The sequence below is a fragment of the Schistocerca piceifrons genome, chromosome X (assembly GCF_021461385.2).
Source record: "Schistocerca piceifrons isolate TAMUIC-IGC-003096 chromosome X, iqSchPice1.1, whole genome shotgun sequence".
In the NCBI taxonomy this organism is placed as follows: domain Eukaryota; kingdom Metazoa; phylum Arthropoda; class Insecta; order Orthoptera; family Acrididae; genus Schistocerca; species Schistocerca piceifrons.
This window is the reverse complement of record NC_060149.1, coordinates 15,672,101-15,692,925: the sequence shown is the minus strand read 5'-3', so window position 1 is coordinate 15,692,925 and position 20,825 is coordinate 15,672,101. Positions and strand designations below refer to the sequence as shown.

Genomic DNA, 20,825 nt, shown 5'->3' with positions numbered 1-20,825 from the left:
TTACTTGTTGGTGATGGTTTGTTTGTACATGGCTTACTTGTCTTCGCCTCACGCAATAGCCGATGGGCGTAGTTCCTAACAGGATGATTAAAATACCTGAACAGCGAGTAAAGGTCTAAAATCACAATAAACATTGATTTTGTCTTTCCAAATACTTCAAAATAGGGGTAAAACTGAAGTAACTCGTTTATGAAAGTCAAAATGAGATAAATGTAATTTTACTTTGTCAGTAATTTGTTTCAGAAGCTAGCATCTGTCGTCTGAGTCTTATTTTTGCGCTTTTATCAATCTGTTTATGCTCTGTGAGGTCTAAATTTATTTCGAAGACGGCCGTAAAACAAATTATAAATCGTAAACAGCCTGACGCAGTAGTTATTGTTTGTCGACGACGTGTCATTTGTCAATCTATGTCGACTTGACGGAAGAGTTGCTCAGTCAGTAGACCGCTTGACTACAAACAAGAACCAGGGCGGCGGGGATAAGCTTTCTGCCTCCAGTAGCATCTGAACATCGAACGAATAGTGGCCACATTGTACTAATCAAGCGACTCGGAGAAATAAATGTTCTGAGTATTGAGCAATGGAAATCTGGTGCAAAGTGAAATATCGTGGGTGAGTGAGAATCACAGTTCATTATTTGGAAACGATTTAAAGCAGGATAATTAACATTGTAAATCTATTGTAGATGCCAAGTTTCGGGACAGTACAACACTTTCTCTCTCAAAATATGTGTATTCTCTGAAAAGGAAAAGAAAAATTCAGTACAGCGCGTTGACAACACACCTTATAATCATTCAAATACTACCAAGCATCTTCGGCGGAAAGTTCTGTTGTTTGATAGCTTTAATAAAGAAACGTCGAAGAACGTGGGTGTAACTTTGGATGAGCACCTGAGCCAGGAAGAAAATATTTTCGTTATGTCCAGGAAGAATTTTGATTGCCTTTATGCTCTGCATAAGTTTCTGAACATACTTCGACAAGACATGAAACGTTAACTGTAGAAGTTCGTTCTGCCGGACCTCCACTATCACGATGTATCCAACACTGGCATAATAGTGGTGTAACGATGTACTTGTATCTACAACATCCACGCATTTGACATTGTGCGTGTGTCGTACGCTCATTAGGGCAGTTGCAGTCAGTCAAGTTAGTGACTAACGATGCGTATGTCTACTTCATTGCCTCTCCAATCTGGGCGTATTCCAGTACTTTGTACCACAGTTCACATACCTATCATCTCACAATAACTGCAAGAAAAAGTTTCTATCTGTGCCCAGTCATAAAAGAACAACTTTTACAAATCCCTTCTCCATTTTGCTGCTGCCCCACTTCTGCAACAAGGTACTTCACATCCCGTGAACAATTCAGCGTCCTGCTGTTTTTAAGAAGAATCGGAAGCACCTAATTTTGTCAATATCAGAACTTTACCTTAAACAGTAACATATGGTTACATAGTCATTTCTTTTTGTCAGACAGCAAAGCAAATATTCACATCTTCTCCTAGTAAAGGTTATTTCTCTCTTACTTTCTCTTTCACTTCCTTTCACACACTGTTCATTACTTCTGTTGTATCACGTTTCTCTTTCACTCCCATCACCCACACCTTCATTCAGATCCACTGCTGCCAGAGCCCACACCTTAAATCTGCCTGCCTTTATCTATAGTATATGAGTGTTCATAGATGAATGTAAATCCTGTTTTCTGCTCTAGCTATTACTGTTTACGTTGTTTATGTTCTAACTCTTTCCTATTGATAGGCTCCATATTATGTGGGAGACTATTTATAACATGTGCATCACAATGAATATAATGTAGAGTATGAAGAGTGTGGTTAGATGTAAGGGAGGGTATAATGGTCCTAGTCATGCGAGGATAAATAAATGAATAAGTAAATAAATTAAATGATATAGTCTTCTATTGCCTTCAGGTATCCTTGGTGCCACACTGAGTGGTCGCGCGTTTAGAGGCACTATGTCGCGGATTGCGCGGCCTCTCCCGCCGGAGGTTCGAGTCCTCCCTCGGTATATGAATGTGTGTGTGTTCTTAGCATAAGTTAGTGTAAGTAGTGTGTATGTCTAGGGACCGATGACCTCAGCAGTTTGGTCCCTTGGGAATTCACACACATTTGAACATTTTTTTTTTAATCCTTGGTAATGGTGTACGTGCGTTAGTCATTTCAACGATAATTGCTCTCGATGTAACACTGATTATGGTAAACGTGAGTTAGGGGAAAAATTCGGTGTCCAAGTTCCTCTCATCATATCCGAAGAGTCCAGAGATTCACTCGATAGCAGGGTTCTGTATTCCGGTGGGTGAGTCGAGCGCACTCAGATTGGCGCGCCCGGCTGCTGAGCGGGTGAGACGGCGTTAGTTGGCGGCCACGTGCTTCACCTGGCGCACCAGCGAGTACGGCAGGTAGTCGCGGGGAGTCCCCGCCGAGTACAGCGGGGAAGCCCCGCGCGCACAGTCGGCTGGCGCGCACACTTTGGCGGCGGCTGCGCCTGCACCGGCACCCACGCCGCCCGTCAGCAGCTCGCTCATGAACGAGATGTACGTGATGGCCAGCCGTAGCGTCTCGATACGTGACAGGCGTTTCTCGTACGCGAATGTCGGCACCTTGCGTCGCAGCTTGTCGAACGCCTCGTTCAAGTTGAACATGCGACGACGCTCTCGGATGTTGGCGGCTCTGCGTTGCGCCATGGTGGCCACCCGCCGGCGAGGTTTCTTGTGGCTACCCGTGCTAGCTGCTGTACCCGATACGGCCGAGTGAGACCCGAATCTGCACATAACACGAGGAGGCTGGAAGTGTTATTTGCACAATTATAGTTTCTGAATTAAGTAATTACAGGACTGAGTAAAAGTTTCAGTTTAATTACTTTTGACATACTGGCTGCTGGCTTTTGTCTCAGGATCTTCATCTGACATCTGTTTAACGATTTTTATGACGTTTCGCGCACACGAGTAGCTGGTATTGTAACTGGTTCATCCTTCATTGCTGGCGGAAGACGACACGATGAAACGAGCTTTCTTGGTGAGCGAATTTGAGTGACACGGGAAGTCCAGTCCCCCACCAGAATGGAGGGAGAACCTTAAATAATGCTAGCTACTCGTCCTGGCGAAACACCAGAAAAATAGTGAAATAAGCATCGGCCGAAGATACCGAGACAAAACCCAACAGGCCAAGTGCCAACAAGGGGCATCCTTGTAAGCCTCAACAGTTTTGTAAAATGAGTTTTATTGTAAACTACTGAATATAATTAACGATGCATAATGGAAATACGCACTGAAAATAAAAAGACATGGCATTTGCTTAACCGATATTTTGGTACAAAAAAATTGCATTAGACACTGAAATTCGAGATCTGCAAATAGATTAAATTTGAGGTTTTCAAGGAACACCATTTCACACATAAACTTATCAATTTCCTTTCATTTAGGATTCAATGTAGGCTATTTCTGGTTTCTCATCAAAGTTTCCTGTAGAATGACTGCAGTGGATGACGATGATGTAATGGCGTCTGCTTAGATGATGTTTGCATAAAAAAACACGTTAACTGTTGAAATTAGCGGCAATAAATTGGAGATCTTGAGGGGAAGTCTTTTCACAAATGAACTTGTAAGTTTATTTTGATTCATAGATCAATGTACAATAAATAGGATTTAAAGAACCCACTGATGATGGCGATATTGTCGCTGAAACTAGTTTGGGGAATAAATAAATAAACAAATAACAAAAAGTGTTTTGCGTCAAGGTGCACTCACAACCCCCATATTGTTGGCTCACGTTACCGAGGTTGTTTCGAGTACGCTGCAGAAGTTTCGGTGGGAAGCCCTTACACGTCCTCCACAAAGTCCCGATCTCTCCTCACCCCCTTTTTTTTTTTTTTTTTTTTTTTTTTTAGCATGGAAAAAGACGTTCGTGGCCGTAGGTTTGTTTCGGACGTAGGATTTAAGCCCGCCCAGTTAGCCGTGCGATCTAACGCACTGCTTTCCGGGCGGGAAAGCGTGCCGGTCCCCGGCACTGGGGCCCGAACCGCACGATAATCCTGGGTTCGGTGTGGGATGGCGGTGGGGTGGGTGGACTGCTGTAGCCTGTTGTCGCGTTGTGTACCACTGCGGGCTAGGGCGGGGACGAAGCCTCTCCGTCGTTTCTAGGTCCCCAGTTCCATACAATACAATACAAGGAAGGCTTAACGTTTTACTAACATAATTCGACATCATACTATTTTAATTGCTACTAACTACATTTCAACGTGACGCACCTCAGACAGGGTCATAATCTTAAACCTGAGATTCCAAAAAGAAACACTAAAAGTAATCCAGATTTATGCACCTCATGTGAGATGTAGCGAAGAAGAGAAGATGGACTTTGAAAATGTGTTAGAAAACCATATAGAGAGTGCCAATATAGTGATGGGAGAGTTTAATGCACAGGTAGGCAAAGACAGATAGGGATTTGAGCAAATATTGGGATGTTTTGGATATGGAGGCAGAAATGAAGAAGGGGAAAGACTCCTGGATTTGTGCCAGAGGAATGGAATGAAAATAGCAAACAGCTGGTTTATGAAGAGAGAAAGTCATGTTATCATCAGATACAGTTGGGATGGAAGAACAAAGAGTGTAATTGATTATATTCTAGTAGATAGGGAATGGGGAGAGAAAGTAACAAATGTGAAGGTAATTCCAAGTGTGAGTGCAGATGGAGACCATAGATTACTGGTGGGACAATGGAAAATGAATCAGTGTGTGAAAAATGGAAAACAGAAGAAAGTGATGAGGATACGGGATTGGAAATTGAAGGAGAGTGAATGTGCTGAGAAGTACAGAGAATTAATAACACAAAAATTTCCAAAATAAGTTTTCTGCGATGTAGAAAAAGAATGGAGATTATTCAAAGACACTTTAGTCGAGGCAGCACAAAAAGTATGTGGCAGAACATCTGGAAAGGAAAAAATAAGACAGACAAGTTGGTGGGATGATAACACAATCCAAGCAGTTAGAAGAAAAAATGGAGCATGGAGAAAATGGTGAAAAACTAAAAATGACGAAGACCATAAAAGATATATAGAGGAAAAGAAGAAGTGCAAAGAAATAGTGGAAACAGCAAAGAAAAAGACATGGGAAGAGTTTACAAAAAAACTTGAAGAAGATGTGAAGAGCAATAAGAAAATGTTCTATAAAATGATGAAAAATAAAAGGAAGGCTTCTGAAGTACCAGTAAAGATGGAAACAGAGTACGGTACCATTACTGAAGATCCAGGGAATATAAAAGATCTCTGGAAAGAACATTTTAAGAAGCTGGTAAACGCTGAGGAGCAGGTACATGAGGAAACAACAAATAATGGAGAACTTGAGAGAAGTTGGTAAGCAGAATTAGGACAAATTACACGGGAAGAAATGGAAAAAGCTGTGAAGAAGATGAATGGGGGGAAAGCCCCAGGACCTGATGAAGTATCAGTGGACGTGATAAGAGCAGCAGGTCCAGTGGGAATGCAGTGGCTGTATAGAGTACTATCAAGCGTGTGGAGAAATAGTACAATACCTGACGACTGGAGAACAGGAGACATTGTTCCCATCTTCAAGAAAGGCAATAAAAGACTTTGTAAAAACTACAGAGGAATAATCCTCAAGAGTCATACAGCCAAGATTTTTGAAAGAATTTTACTAAATCGAATAAATGAAAAGATAGAAAAGGAGCTGAGTGTAGAACAGCATGGGTTTAGGAAAGGAAGGAGCACGTTCGATCTGATATTTTCTATCCGTTAACTGATGGAAAAAAGTTGGGGGTATAACAAAAGGGTGATAATGATTTTTTTAGACATAGAAAAGGCATATGACTCAGTTGACAGGGAACGACTCTGGGAAGAACTGAAGAAGATAGATATAGAAGATGGATACATTAATGTTATAAAGACAATGTACAGAGGCCACAATTGTAGAATTAGAACACCATTGGCGGACTCTGAATACTTCGAAATAAGACAAGGACTTAAGCAAGGAAGTATTCCATCTCCTGCGCTTTTTAATGTTGTGATGGAGGGAATGAATACGGCAGTTAAAGATATAGTAAAAGAAAAAGACAAAAAGATGATTTTTGCAGATGATATGGTAATATGGGGTGATAAAGAGGTAGATGTACAGTTACAGCTTGATGCGTGGAAGGAAATAATGAAAAGGTATGGATTAAATATAAATAAAGACAAGAGTGGAGTAATGGTATTTGGAAGAGAGAAAGGAATCAACGGAAATATTACCTTGAATGGAGAACCCCTCAAAGTGGTAGAAAGTTTCACTTATTTAGGGAGTGAAATATCCGGGGATGGAAGAATAACTAACGAAATTAGTAGGAGGTTACAGAAAGGAGGCAATTTCTACCAAACAATAAAACATCTGATTTGGAATAATGAAGTTTCAGAAAGAGCAAAACTCCTTACGTATAAGAATTATTACATCCCTATTGTCACCTATGGTGGAGAAACATGGGCAATGACAGAAAGGGACTGGAGCAGACTGCAAGCAGGGGAAATGAAATTTCTCAGAGCAGTTAAGGGAAAAACAAGAATGGACAGAGTAAGGAATGTAGAGATTAGAAAGGACATCAAACAAGAAAGTATGAGAGAAGAAATTGAAAGAAAGAGATTAAGATGGTATGGGCATGTTAAGAGGATGCATGAGCAGAGACTCCCCAAAATTATGGAAGAACTAAAGATGGATGGGACAAGACCTAGAGGGCGCCCAAGAACACGGTGGAAAATGGGAGTGAGAATATCTGTTGAAAGGAGAGGTGTGACCTGGCAGCAAGTGGAGGAAGAAAAGTGGTGGGAGGACCGAGCCAAATGAAGAGGACTCATCAGTACCCAGACCCGGCAGTAGCTGGAGCGGGATTCGAATATAGATAGATAGACACCTCATGGAAGGCAAAAATCGAAAGTCGGATACCAATTTTGCGCAGTCGTGGTTACAAGTTGCGCCTGAATCCGTTTTAAGAACATGAATTGTTTATAAGAATTGTCTCCTCAAAACAGTTGTTCAGATTTCATGAACACGGTGAAGTGAGATTATCAAGCCCTTCGCGATTTTTTAATACAGAGAGAGTACAATTTCCTCACAAATGTCTGTGAACCCTTTAGGAAGATGTGGAGGAGGAAGAAGAGTTCGTTCAAGGAGAGGTCCTTGAAAATCCTATCAACGCCAAATAGTGAGAGCGAAGTTATTTGGTACACCTACCTACGTCACGCGCAAAGCAGGGAAAAGTGCAAAGTGATTACTGCACTCAAACATTTTGGAGGCTCTGAATGTCTAGAAAACTTCCGACGGAGTGAAGATATATACCCATTCCTGCGCACCGAATGAACGTTTGTTTGTTTCATCAGATCATGCTTGTAGGAAAGTCTTGACAACCAAAAGCTGCAGTGGGTATAGCAATTGACGCAGGATATGAAGTTGTTGCCAAGTGGTTCGATTTTTCTAATTTAGTGAATATATCTGTATTTAGGGGAAGGTTACTATCGATGGGCCACCTAAAGAAAATGTGTAATAAAATCCTCGGGTGTTGTAACAAATATTTTATTCCCAACGTAGCTTGAATATTTTTGCATTTCACTATATTAACCACAGAAGACAATTATTCACTGTTGATGAAATTGTGAATAACCTTTGCAAAATGGGTTACACTTAATGACCTTTAGAATGCACTTATTGTCAATACCCGCAGCGAAACCGAGCCAGCCCATCGACAGCAACGTTACCCTACGTATTTCTTCCCATCTAATAAAGATGGAACTTGCTTTTCTTCAATTGAATAACTTCCTGGTCAGTACAGTACATCTTGTTTTGTTTCACTCCACACAAAATCATCTCGTCAACGTTAACAAACATTTTACAAATCAGGTATCCAGTTAATAACTCAGTCATGGCTCAAAAGAAGCAGAGTATGTGTTTACATAAAGCATAAACCGATTGTACGAGCTGAAATCTGGCAGCCACATTTACAAAAATCGATACTGGAGTGTTTATATGAACCAACTAGAACCTACATTGGAATATCGTTTTGTAGACTATTCGATTTGGGAGTCCATGTAAAGGTTCTCATAGTGCTTAGTCGAATAATATTCCTAGCTGATCTGTTTTAGGGAGGGTCCGCCTTGAGCAGAACACAATTTTTTATTTTTATTTTTATTCCCCAGACGTGCTCCGCTGGAGTTTCAGCATCATGAGAGGGCTTTTTGTTATCTTCTATAAAACAGAAAAATGCTTTTCAGTACCGGTACAAATATAAATTTGAGCTTTTAAAGACAGTATTTACATATTTGGAAATCAGACAAAAATTTTTTTATATACCTTGTCATCACTTGCTGTGGATTTCCTGGATTTTATGTAATTTAACGCAGTTGTTTTGTTTCACGATTTGTCTCATCTGCAAACCATATAGAACTTAATTTAGAACAATTATTTACTTCGAAAATTTACGACTGGACATGTTATGGTTATGCCTACCATTAACTTATACAACGTGGAAGATTTTGTGTGTGTGTGTGTGTGTGTTTGTGTGTGTCTCAGTTTTTCTTCACATAATAGGGAAACCAGACTAAGTAAGTGAAACATATTGCAAACACACACACACACACACACACACACACACACACACACACGCACACACGCAGACACACAATCTTTCTACTACTGGTACAAATATAAATTTACATATTTGAAAAACAGACATAACTTTATATATATATACCTCGTCACTATATATAAAAATTGTGTCTGTTTTTCAAATATGCGAATATTGTCTTTAAAAACTTAAATTTATATTTGTACCAGTATTAAAAAGCAATTTTCCTGATTTATAGAAGATAAAGACCTACCAATGTTGCTGAAACTTCAGCGAAACATGTTTGGGCAATAAAAAGAAAAAATTGTGTTTTGCTCAAGGTGGACCCTCTCCGAAAACAAATCAATCTGTAAGCCAACACGGACAGAAGAGCTTCAAGCTCAAGATGAATATTCCTAGTTATTGCGCTAATTTTATCGATTTTTATATCTCGCCTCTAGAGTGTATTTGTGATCTTCTACCCTATTTGGAGTTTTACGATGGGCCAGGCATGTGATAAGATGACTTTCGCTGAGTGTTGATTTTACTCTCCATTTCCGCCCCAAATTTTCAAGCTGACTGACATTCTGTGACAGCTTCAGTAGCTTTAATTGAACGTGTCGCTGAACACCATCAGCGTAGAGATTGATGCTTTTCTGTTAATTACATGTTCCTTAGAACATTTGCACGGTTTTTATCGAAATGATATGGAATGAGTCAGTTTACAGACTAGATACAAACGATTGTTGTTGTTGTTGTCTTCGATCCGAAGTCTGGTTCGATGCAGCTCTCCATGCTACTCTGTTCTGTGCGAGCCCCTTCATTTCCAAATAACTACTGCAACCTACATATTTCTGAATGTGCTTACTGTGTTATCTCTTGGCCTCCCTTTACGATTTTTAGCCCCCACACTGCCCTCCATTACTAAACTGGTCATCCTTTGACGTCGCAGAATGTGTACTATCAACCGATCCCTTCTTTGGTCAAGCTGTGCCACTAATTTCTTGTCTCCCCAATTCTGTTCAGTACTTCCTTAATAGTTACGTAATCTACCCACCTAATCTCCAACATTCTTCTGTAGCACCACATTTCGAAAGCTTCTATTCTCTTTTTGTCTAAACTGTTTATCGTCCCTCTTTCACTACCATACATGGCTACACTCCAGACAAATACCTTCAGAAAAGACTTCCTACCACCTAAATCTTTAGTCGATGTTAATAAATTTCTCTTCTTCGGAAATGCTTTTCTTACCATTACCAGTCTTTTTATATGCTCTCTACTTCGGCCATCAGTTATTTTGCTGCCCAAATAGTAAAACTCATCTACTACATTATGTGTCGTTTCCTAATCTAATTTCCTCGGCGTCACCTGATTTAATGCGGCTACATTCTATTATCCTTGTTTTTCTTTTGTTGGTGCTCATCTCATTCCTTCTTTCAAGACACTGTCCCTTCCGTTCAGCGGCTCTTCCACGTCCTTTGCTGTCTTTGATAGAATTACAACGTCATCGGCAAACTTGAAGTTTTTATTTCTGCTCCCTGAACATTAGTTCCTATTCCAGATTTCTCTTTGGTTTCCTTTACTGCTTGATCAATGTACGTATTGAATGATATCAGGTATGGGCTACAACCCTACTGCACTCTCTTCGCAACTACGGATTCCCTGTAATGCCCCTCGATTCCTATAACTGCCGTCTGCTTTCCGCGCAAGTTGTAAATAGCATTTCGCTCCCTGTATTTTACCCCCGCTATCTTCAGAATATCAAAGGGAGCATTCTAGTCAACTTTGTCAAAAGCTCTCTACAAGTCTACAAGTGCTATAAATGCAGGTTTGCCTTTCCTTAATCTGTCTTCTAACATAAGTCGTGGGATCAGTATTGCTTCTACATTTCTCCTTAATCCAAACTGATCTTCTCCGAGGTCAGCTTCTATCAGTTTTTCCACTCTTCTGTGAAAAATTCGTGTTAGCATTTTGCAACCATGACTTATTAAACTGATAGTTGGGTAATTTTCACATCTGTCAGCAACTGTTTTCTTTGGAATTGGAATTACTACATTCTTCTTGAAGTGTGAGGGTATACGCAATACAGGCTACTAAATAGTATACTGGGGTAAGTTTAATAAGGGCAAGCATAGCCATACCTACTGACAGACAAATTTGAGAACGACTCCTTATTTCAACCTGTTTTTCAGCTAAGCATGCCACCAGTTTTTAATAAATATTTGTCTATGAAATAGGGTTTGTTTAGAAGAAATGAATTAGGCGAGATTTAAAATTTTCTTTGCTGCTTGTCAACAATTTTATGTCATTGGGAAAATGAATAAAGGTTGTTACGGCTGCAGACTTAATCCCTTTCTGAGAAACTGACAGCTGTAGCAATGAGTAATGCAGGTCATATTTTCTTCCAGTGTTGTAGCTGTGGACCTTAATTAATATTCTTCTAAATTGTGACTGACTATTTATGACGAATTTTATTAGTCAATATACAGATTTTGAAGGGACGGTTGAAATGCCCAACTACTTGAAGAGGCGTTTACAAGATGACTGTCGGTAACATCACATGTTACTCCTGCTGCTCGTCTCACTTTTGTGCTATCTGTACTTTCGAGCTAAATGGTAAGTTGCCCCAGATAATATCAGAAGACAGTGAGTGGAAGTATGCACAATATGTTAAAATGTTTACTTGTTTGTTCCCAATATTAGCAATTATACGAAGAGCTACGACTGCTGAACTTAGATGTTTGAGCAGCGCCGTAATACGATTCTTTCAATGCAAATTTTCGTCGATATTTACACCCAAACGGTTGTGACGTCCTGTCCTATTTACTGATTCCTGCTCATGCGCTACATCAATTTCTTATGGTATACTAGTGGTTTAACAGAACCAAACAATACGAAGTTCTTTTTTTAAAAAAAGAAAAAGAAAACGGTAGACTCCAGTTACGGTGAAAGGTTTTCTAATCATTTGAAAAACGTTATTAACAGTTTCTTCTTGTTTGTTTCTCTCTAACAGGATTAATTTTATCGCTTATGTAATCATAGTCTTAAGAAGTACTAATTTTATTCGATGTACGGGAGCTGGAAAGTTTATTCACGAAAACTCTAAGACAAAAAGAAAGAACGGAAATCGGTTGATGTGATGTACACGACTACAGTTTCGAAAAAAAGCGATGATTTCTTCAAGAGAAAGAAGAGCTTTACAAACTGAACAAGTCAATAACGCGTTGGTCCGCATCTGGCCTTTATGCAAGCAGTTACTCGGCTTACCATCGATTGATATAGTTGTTGGATGTCCTCCTGGGGGATATCGTGCCGAATTATGTCCAACTGACGCGTTAGATGGTCAAAATTCCGAGCTGGTCGGAGGGCCCTGCTCATAATGCTCCAAACTTTCTCAATTGGGGAGAGATTCGGCGAGCTTGCCGGCCAAGGTAGGGTTTGGCAAGCAGGAACACGAGCAGTAGAAACTCTTGCCGTATGTGGGAGTGCATTATCTTGCTGAAATATAAGCCTAAAACGGTTTACCATGAAGCGTAAAAAAACGGGACGTAAAATATCGTCGATGTACCGCTGTGCTGTAAGGGTGACAGCCCAAGAAAATAAATGGCACCCCAGACCATCATTCCTGGTTGTCTGGCCGTATGGCGGGTGCCAGTCACGTTGGTATCCCGGGGTGTCTCCAGACATGTCTTCGCTGGTCATGGGGTCTGAGCTGGAGTTGTGACTCATCCCTGAAGACAACGAGAATCGAGGCCGAAGAGTGTCTGAAGACGCGGCGGGACCCCAACCTGACTGTTTCCAATTGTACAGGAGTGACGGTCTGAGGAGCCATTCCGGGACTCCGGTTGCCATCCACGGCAACCTTCCAGCACAACGGTACGTCCATCATATTCTATGTCCCATTTTGTTGCCGTGCTAAGCCATCCCGGGCTTACATTTCAGCAAGATAACGCCTACCTGCTCACAGAGTTTTTAGTACTCATCTGGGTGCTTCCAAAACCCAGTTTGGTCGGGAAGGTCGTCGAATCTCTCCCCAGTTTAGAGCGTTTGGAGCCTTACGGATACGGTCCTCCAAACAGCTCATAATTCTGTCGATCTAACGCCCCGACAGGACATAATTTGGCACGGTATCGCCAGGAGGACATCCAAAAACTCTATCAATGAATGCCAAGCAGAACAACTGCTTCAATAAGGGCTCGAGGTGGACCAACGCTTTATTGACTTGCTCAATTTGTGACGCTCTTTCTCTCGAATAAGTCATCCAATTTTTCCGAAGTTGTAATCAGTTGTTTGTCTGTACATGTACATCACGTCTACCTCTTTCAGACCCTTTCGGATAGTGCCTTAGTGGTCCGTCTCTTTTTTTTTTTTTTTTTGTCCTAGAGTGTATATAAGGAATAGGAGTCGACCAAAAATCAAGCCCTGCGGGACTTCCATCGTGGTTTATTACCAGCCACTGCTATTTCATTTGCTTGAATCATTGAATTATTCAGAACAAAGTTTTGTATCCTTTTCTTCCTATTCAAACCAGCTACGTGTAATACAATCAATTTCATAACTGTGAGCACTCGGAAGAGACTGGATGAGTGCAGCGCCTACACGCCCCTTTCCTGGTGGGCGCGAGTAGTCACCTCTGCTGCAGCATGCACTGCGCGCGGTGCTGCGGCGCGGCCGACCACAGCTCGGACGCGAAGCCGATGAGGTCAGGGTGCGCGCCCGGGTAGCCCACCATGGCTCCTGGGCCTGCCACGCCCGCCGCCCCCGCGTGCCGGTGGTGGTGGTGGTGGTGGTGGTGGTGATGGTGGTCCCACAGGCTCGAGTACGGTGCCAACTCCCCGTAGCTCGACACGCCAATGTCTGCGGCCTGTCACACACCGTACATAAAAGTAATATCTGCTTCTTTTCGGTCACAGATGCTTCGCACTGCATACAGATAAGGTGGCATTTCAACTTTCTCTAGATGATCAATCGTATTAACCTCTGAGCTTAATCCAAAAACTGTAGGTGATTGCGATAACCGTAATTTACACTACGTAAGATAGCAGATCCTTATAGAGGTCAGTGGTTGTTTTCAGCCCTTACGCACAGAACTGGTCTCGAGAGCAATGTCTTTATAATTGGTCAGCCGTGTGGCTCGCGTGCGGGCACTTTGTGCTGTCTTTCGGCCTTTCGGTCGCGCCGTCTGTTGCCTGTGTGGCTCCGGTGGGGAGCGGACGCCGATGAGCAGCCGATTCTGCACAAGTTGGCGTTCGGGACACTTGCCACTTTTCGTGTCATACAGATATTTTCTCTAAATCATTTTACAATTTTTTTATCTTCTGATGACAAACGACAGTATAATCTACAAACAATATAAGTTGGCCCATCCAAATCTTTTGTAGACATTAGCAACAGCAAGGGGTCCATATCACTTCCTTGGCGAACGCCAGATATTACTTCCGTTTTACTCAATGACTTTCCCTCAGTTTCTACGAACTGTGACCTTTTTGGCAGTAAATCATGAAGCCAGTCGCACAACTGAGACGACACTCCATAGATTAAAAAAAAAAATGAAATGAGTGTATGGTATTATTGGCTGGGAGGCCCCATACGGAGAAATTCGGCTGCCGAGTGCAAGTCTTATTTCAGTCGACACCGCCCTGGGCGACTTGGGAGTCGGTGATGAGGATGGAATGATGGGGCCCGCTGCAGGGAAAGCAAGCACGTTAGCACTCGGCTAAGCAGGCGGCTACAGATACGTCCTTTGAGTAGAAGCCGCTTGTGAAGAGCGGTATCAAAAACCTTTTGGAAGTCCAGAAATACGGAATCAATTCGAGATCTCCTGTCGATAGCACTCTTAACTTCAAGAGAATAAACAACTAGTTGTGTTGGACAAGAACGATATTTTTCAGAATCCATGCCGACTATTTTTCAATAGATCATTTCCTTCGAGGTAATTCATAATGGTTGAATACAGTACACGTTCCAAAATCTTACTGCAGATCGACGTCAATGATATGAGTCTGTAATTCAGCGGATTTCTGCTGTTTCATTTCTTAACTACTGGTGTCACCTGGAAATTTTCCAGTGTTTAGGTACGGATCTTTCGTCGAGCGAATGGTTTGTAACATCATTATCGATTGTAAGTGGTTTATACAGTGTTATTATGTGTATTTAACTATGAATTGATTGTTCTGTACTAGTTAAGATCTTTGAACTGTCAGAGGGAAAGTGGAAGTTTATGATGTATATATTGTAAAGATTTAATAATGTTTAAAAATAATGAAACTTCAAAAAATATGTATGCTCGTAAAAGAGAAATTGTACTTTGAATACTGTTTCATACTCAGGGAAGTTGTATTATAAAAAGGAAAAGGTGTAGGCAACCCCCTCCGCTGCGGGAGGGGCTTGGCGCGAGGGAAAAGGTGGCATTGGCGGTCAATCTGGGCGGCAAGAGAGAGAGCACACGTAGTCAGTGGTCAGCAGTTGTATAGTCAACACCGTAGGTGCCAAGTGAGGCATTAGGAAGCCATTTTATGTTGAAATTGCCTCGGATGTGGTTTCGGCTGTAATATGTTGCTCTTGTATTATGGAATGGCTCTGAAATGATTGATACGTAGCCAAGAAGGAATCTGAAAAGAGCCTTAAACTGCAAGAAGTAAGACCAGATGGCCGCCACGTGCTTTCCACCACTATTGCGCCACTCCTCCGCTAACTTCAGGAAATCAGATACGTATTTTAGTATGGACCAGAACATTTGTGTGTTTTTTCAATAATAATTTCAGTGATAAAAATATGTGTTGGAACGTTGACATTGCCCTGATCATGAAACCTATGCAGGGTCCTATCCTAAACGTGCTAAAGACCGAGTATCTTGTTTCTGACTAATAAGTGATTTGTTTCTACTTTGAATGTGCCAAAGTTTCAGTGCTAAAGTGTATAAATGATACTAGTTAAACCACCTGCTTCACAGGTAATGAAAGAGGCACATAATTTGAACATTCATGAAACTTTACTTTGTTGTAACTATTACTAGGAACTAATTTCTGAAGTTTTATTTGAAAATATTAATTGAGTAAATTGCTATATAGTGTTGAAATATAAACCAATTCAAGAGGGGTTAGAAATCCACATTAGTGTAATGCAATTGTCTCTCAAGTAGTTACAGAATTTACCTATAGAGTAAATGACAGTTTATGGGCCCCCACTATATTCTTTTCCACTATAAGAAAGTCAAACTGAAGATAGTTTTTTTTGGTCGCTAATAAAAGAAATCTGTGACATTGGTAATAATGAAGGCATAATGAGTATAGGTGAGGGTTATTTAATTTCATTTGTGGTATGTATGTGTTAGCTGAAATCAGAACTCTTTCCATGCCCAATTTCAGTCCAGTGTGTCTATAGTAACATCTTAATGTTGAATTAGTACTGAATTAATTAATGATTGCAATAGGAACTTTTATTACCATGAGTGAAGTATTATTTAGTTCCCTACGTTTGCCGATTTGTGTAAAAAGTTATCTACTGCTAACCACTACGTAGTTCGTACGTTAGTTGTGTGTATCCATTGCACTGTTTAAAACGAGCATTAATGGAAGTCTCTTCAGCAATCCATGTTTATTTTTCTTTAAACTTAATGTTTCAATGTATTATGCCTAATTAGGCTGGCAACCGTTTAGTATTTCATTTACGTGAACTTTGCTACTTTCATTACTTACAAAATTAAAGTCTTTCAGCTTTCTATCAACTGCCATAGTCAGCAACCCTTGTTCGATACCCTCTGTCCACTAGGTAAACACACAGTCAAACTTCAGAATTACTTTCAGAGGGAAATACTTATTGTATGTTAACGTCATATTTGGCACAATGTACGTACATAGATGTTATAGGTTGTATATGATTAGTAAGTATGAAGCTATCATATCTGCATACTGTGAAAGGAATCTAACTGGTACACAATCTGGACCGGAAGACTTGCATTTATTAAGTGACTTGAGTCGCTTCGTTACACCGAGGATATCTATTCCAAGTTACTAGTGTCAGCAGCAGTTCCTGGTTAGAAATCAGGAATATTTCCTTCGTCTTCTTTGGTGAAGAATTTTCGGAGAACGGTATTTAGTAACTCCACTTTTGTGGCACTGTCATCGCTAACGCTACCATCGCTGTCAGGCAGTGAAAGTAATGATTGTGTCTTGCCGCTGATGTTCTTAACATACGACGAGATTCAGATTTTCTGCAAGAAACTATTAAAAGCATCTCGCATTGAAATCTGCGATGTATATCGAGCTTCTGTGAAACTTCGCCAATCTCGGGGATTTTATGGTCTTTTAAATGTGGCATGCTGTTCTCGTTGCTTTTGAAGTGCGTGTGTGTGTGCGTGTGCGTGTGTGTGTGTGTGTGTGTTTACGCAAAGAAGTAGGTGGCATTGTAAATGCTAAACTGCCTTAAATGCGTGTAGTTTAGTACGTCTCATTGAAAATAAGCGTTGCATTATTTCTTAGAAAGCCATATTTTCTCTGACAGAGTTATGCCAGCTTTCAGTTGGCTGTAATAAATATAATTCTCTTTAATTTTATCCACAGCTAGAGGTCGCAGACGCAATTCAATAATTTAAGAAAATATTCCGGCTCAACCGCGATCCTCCTGGATAACCGATATTACGAAATCTCACGCTTCCGGAATACGAGGAGGGGAGCCAGCCCCAGATCGAATCCACCTCGCAGATTAACGACGATGGCCAGCCTGGATATGACTTTTAGGCGCTTTTCCACCTGCTACTAGGTGAATGCCGGACTGGTCCTCACGCCCCACCTCAGATACACACAACGCAAACTCCTATAAAATGTTATTAGACTTGAAAATGACGTCTACACTAGTCACCGACAGATGGGGGTCCAAAGAATCGTCCGTGGGGGATGTGGGGGGGGGGGGGGTGACAACAGGAAGAGCATCCGGCTACCAAACATCAGTAACCCTCCTAATACGATACAACATTACCGAAACAGTAGAGACTCGGGAAAAGGCAAAATGAAAAGAACTCCGGATCAACTAAACTTTTAATGTTAATCACCTTAGAATCTGATAACCTTAAAACTGACACGTTTCGGAAGAGCAAGCTTCCAATTTGAAACACACCATCATAACATCATAAGAATCAGAGTACTTTATCTAATGAAAGTTACAAATCATTTCATAAATTTAAAAAATTAAAAAATATCGGATAAGTTGTATTCGTTTCTACGTCAGCAATTAGTCTGCCATGGTAAGTAAGAGAAGAGCGACCAACTTCCCTGCTGAAGCCATAGGACTGCAGGCTCGAGATGTGCCTTCACAATATTATAAGACGATCATCATGTGCCAGACAAATTCTGCAGTTATTGGTGAAGAGAATCCCTTGTCATTGACCAGGTTCATTTGCAGGAATTCCCCTGCTTATTTCCTTCGCGTAACACGGTGCTGCGGGTAGTTTGTACTGTTGCTCGTAATCGACAAGTAGAAGACAAACTGACTCTGTGGAGATGGTTGCGTAGTGACAATTTGTGAACAGTCTGATCTCGAAATGACCCTTCGAGACAAGTTGACAGATTGAACAGAGTACATAAACCACATTATCCCGCTCACAATACGAGGCACAATGGAAATTGCAATGATGATGCTAGTTTACTTCCAGCTCTATCACATGTGAGGCTATAGATAGCAGTTTTTTGTGATCAGAAGAGTAATGAGAAAGAGGTTTCTGATCAGAACTAAGCAAGTCATGAGAGCCATACAAAATTTATTTTGAACAGTTCATGTTGTATCCTCCAAATGTACAGTCTTTTTATTATGTACCAGCAGCGTGCTTTTGATACTTCTTACGAGGTGCTACTGCTTTTCTCGGCAGTCACTATTTTCTCTTTGCCAACCTCTGCAACACGGCATAAGGTTCCGTAGGATCCTGCGAGGTTGAAAAACACGACAGAGCGTTAGTGGAGTACATCTATTGAGTACGAGACGTTGCACCAGTTCCCGTGCTTGTGATCCGTACCCTTGCCATTGCCTAAAGGAGTGAAACCGTGAGACACTATTGATGATGATCTATCATACGTATGAGTGTGCTATGGTCTGCAGCCTCCATGGTATTACTCGAGAACTGATCAATACACTGTCTCAGGGGCTCATTGTGAGTACTGGGGCAACCTGCATATGAACACACTCTGCATTGTTGTCAGGTGTATCCAAGATGGCGCCAATGGCGGGAAAGTGCCACCCCCCCCCCCCAGAAAAACGGGGTGAATTTCAAATTCCAATAGGATAATGCATCACACCACGGTTATCTCTACTAAGCTAAGAAAATCGCAGGAAGATAGGTCACTTCGGCTGCCCAAACTAACCTAAGTCACCCAACCGCCACTTCTACCCATGAACTGGCGGCAAGTTTGAATTTTGGTGGTAAAGAAAGGTCAATTTGCGTATCTCTACTAAGCTAAGAAAATGGCTCGAAAGAAAGGACACTTGGACTAACCTCAGTCACCCGCCCACCACCTCCTCCTAAGGAGCCGTGGGAAAAAGACTTGGACATAAGTCTTTATCTAAACAATTTCGTGCAGCACAGCCTTCCAGTGTGTTCACCACAAGATCCGGTTCCAACTGACTTAGTACACATTGCCAACACCAGAGGGCGCTCTCATCTGTGACATAATCCAAGATGGCGGGAAACAGTGTGTTTACCAGGAGGTCCAGATTCCAACTGACCTAGTACACAGTGCCACCACCAGAGGGCACTGTTGACAAGGTGGCGGTCATGACGTCAGCTGATGATGCAAGTACCGTTAGACATGGGATGTCACAGACACACTGATAGGGTTCCCACCCTAAATCCTAGATGGCGGTGGCATGAAATACAAAAAGCGATACGCACCCCTCCCAGGTGGGAAATTCAAATTTTGTCATATTTTCGCCAGTGCCATGCCCACCTGGACTTGGAAGGAAACAGTTAGTCTCCACCTGACATGCATATACACAGACATACAGAAGACAGAGCAAACGCTGTCCAAATGTGGGGGTGACTGGATAAAGTCGAGTACAATGCTATATTACACCTCCTGATCAGTACAGGCAATTTTAGGACACAGAACGAGATGTCATGATTGCATAGATAGATCTGACATAAAATCGATAGAATTGCGAAAAATGATGAGCGAATAGCCATACATTGACCAAATATAGACCAAATATACACCAAAATGTGGGGAAATTGAGTAAGTACTTGCGTATCTTCTGGTTCGCGCCAAATAAATTGTACAGGGGAACAAGTATACTGCAACAAGAGGAATCCGAGGAAATGTCGACATCGAAACAAAGGGAATCAGGGAGGCAGTCAATTTTTTTCCGTCGAGTGAGTGCGTGTGAGATCGATCTCTAAGTTTTCATATATTTTTAGGTTTCAGATACATATTTTGACGGTTTTTGTGATAATATTTACTATATAAGTGACGTATTAGTGGTTTCTTCATTCACCTCTGCCTTTCTTGTGTTGTGACCTGATATTTGTGAGTGTTTCGTATCGAGCAACTTAACCTCTTGCCTGTGTTTACATTCCGCACTGACCAGTTGCAGCTGTAGCGCCGCATCGAAAGCTAAGTACTAATTAATTGTTTGTGTATAGTGGTTTATTTAGGAACTTTAGTAGTCTTCAACCGGTGTTCTTGGTGTTTTCTGGTGAAATAATTTCATAAGAACCTTTTGGGAACTGTTTTCAGCTTCGTTACTGTGTCATTAGACGTTTGATTCTCTTTCTGTATTAGTCTTTTGTTATATTCACATTTGTTGTTTATTAATACTGTTAATAATAGTAGTTACTTCCCCTGTAGAGTAAGTTTGTGATTATTGTAGTCAGGTTTTTAACACCTTCTTATTGTAGTAGCGGAACTTAGAAAAAGTAAAATTTTACCATGAGTGAGAAGTGTGGGCTTTGCCGTAGGTTCGTGAGTAGTGGATTGCGGTGTGAGACTTGTTCGAAGTATTTTCACTGGGGGGAATGCAGTGGGGAAGCCAGTGGGCATTCTGGTGAGATCCTCTCCTGGAACTGCAGGTTATGTAGCAAGAGTAAGTTGATAGAGGAGCAGGAGCGTAAGATCTGTGCCCTTCAGGTGCAGTTGAAAAACGCACAGGAGGAGCTAGACAGGATGAGGAGGGAGAAGGGGGTTGGGGAATGGGAGCTGGCTGTTGGCAAGAGATCTGCTAGGAGAAGAAGATTTTCAGATAGTTTTACT

General features: G+C 41.4%; 1 protein-coding gene across 1 annotated transcript; it reads right to left on the bottom strand.

Annotated features, from left to right (window-relative positions):
- Positions 1–2,366: 2,366 nt before the first annotated feature.
- Positions 2,367–18,607, bottom strand: LOC124722148 (heart- and neural crest derivatives-expressed protein 1-like). Its single transcript, XM_047247352.1, has 3 exons — positions 18,599–18,607; positions 13,224–13,456; positions 2,367–2,778 (listed from the first exon to the last, which is right to left on the bottom strand). Exons 1-3 carry the CDS (start codon positions 18,605–18,607, stop codon positions 2,367–2,369), a joined length of 654 nt encoding a protein of 217 aa, XP_047103308.1.
- Positions 18,608–20,825: the final 2,218 nt, after the last annotated feature.

What these genes read in the sequence shown, in the direction of transcription:
- LOC124722148 (XM_047247352.1), bottom strand. An exon ending in CAGTGCATGCTGCAGCAGAG is followed by an intron (nt 2,779 to 13,223) that starts GTGACTACTCGC and finishes TGTTATGTGCAG; the next exon opens with ATTCGGGTCTCACTCGGCCG.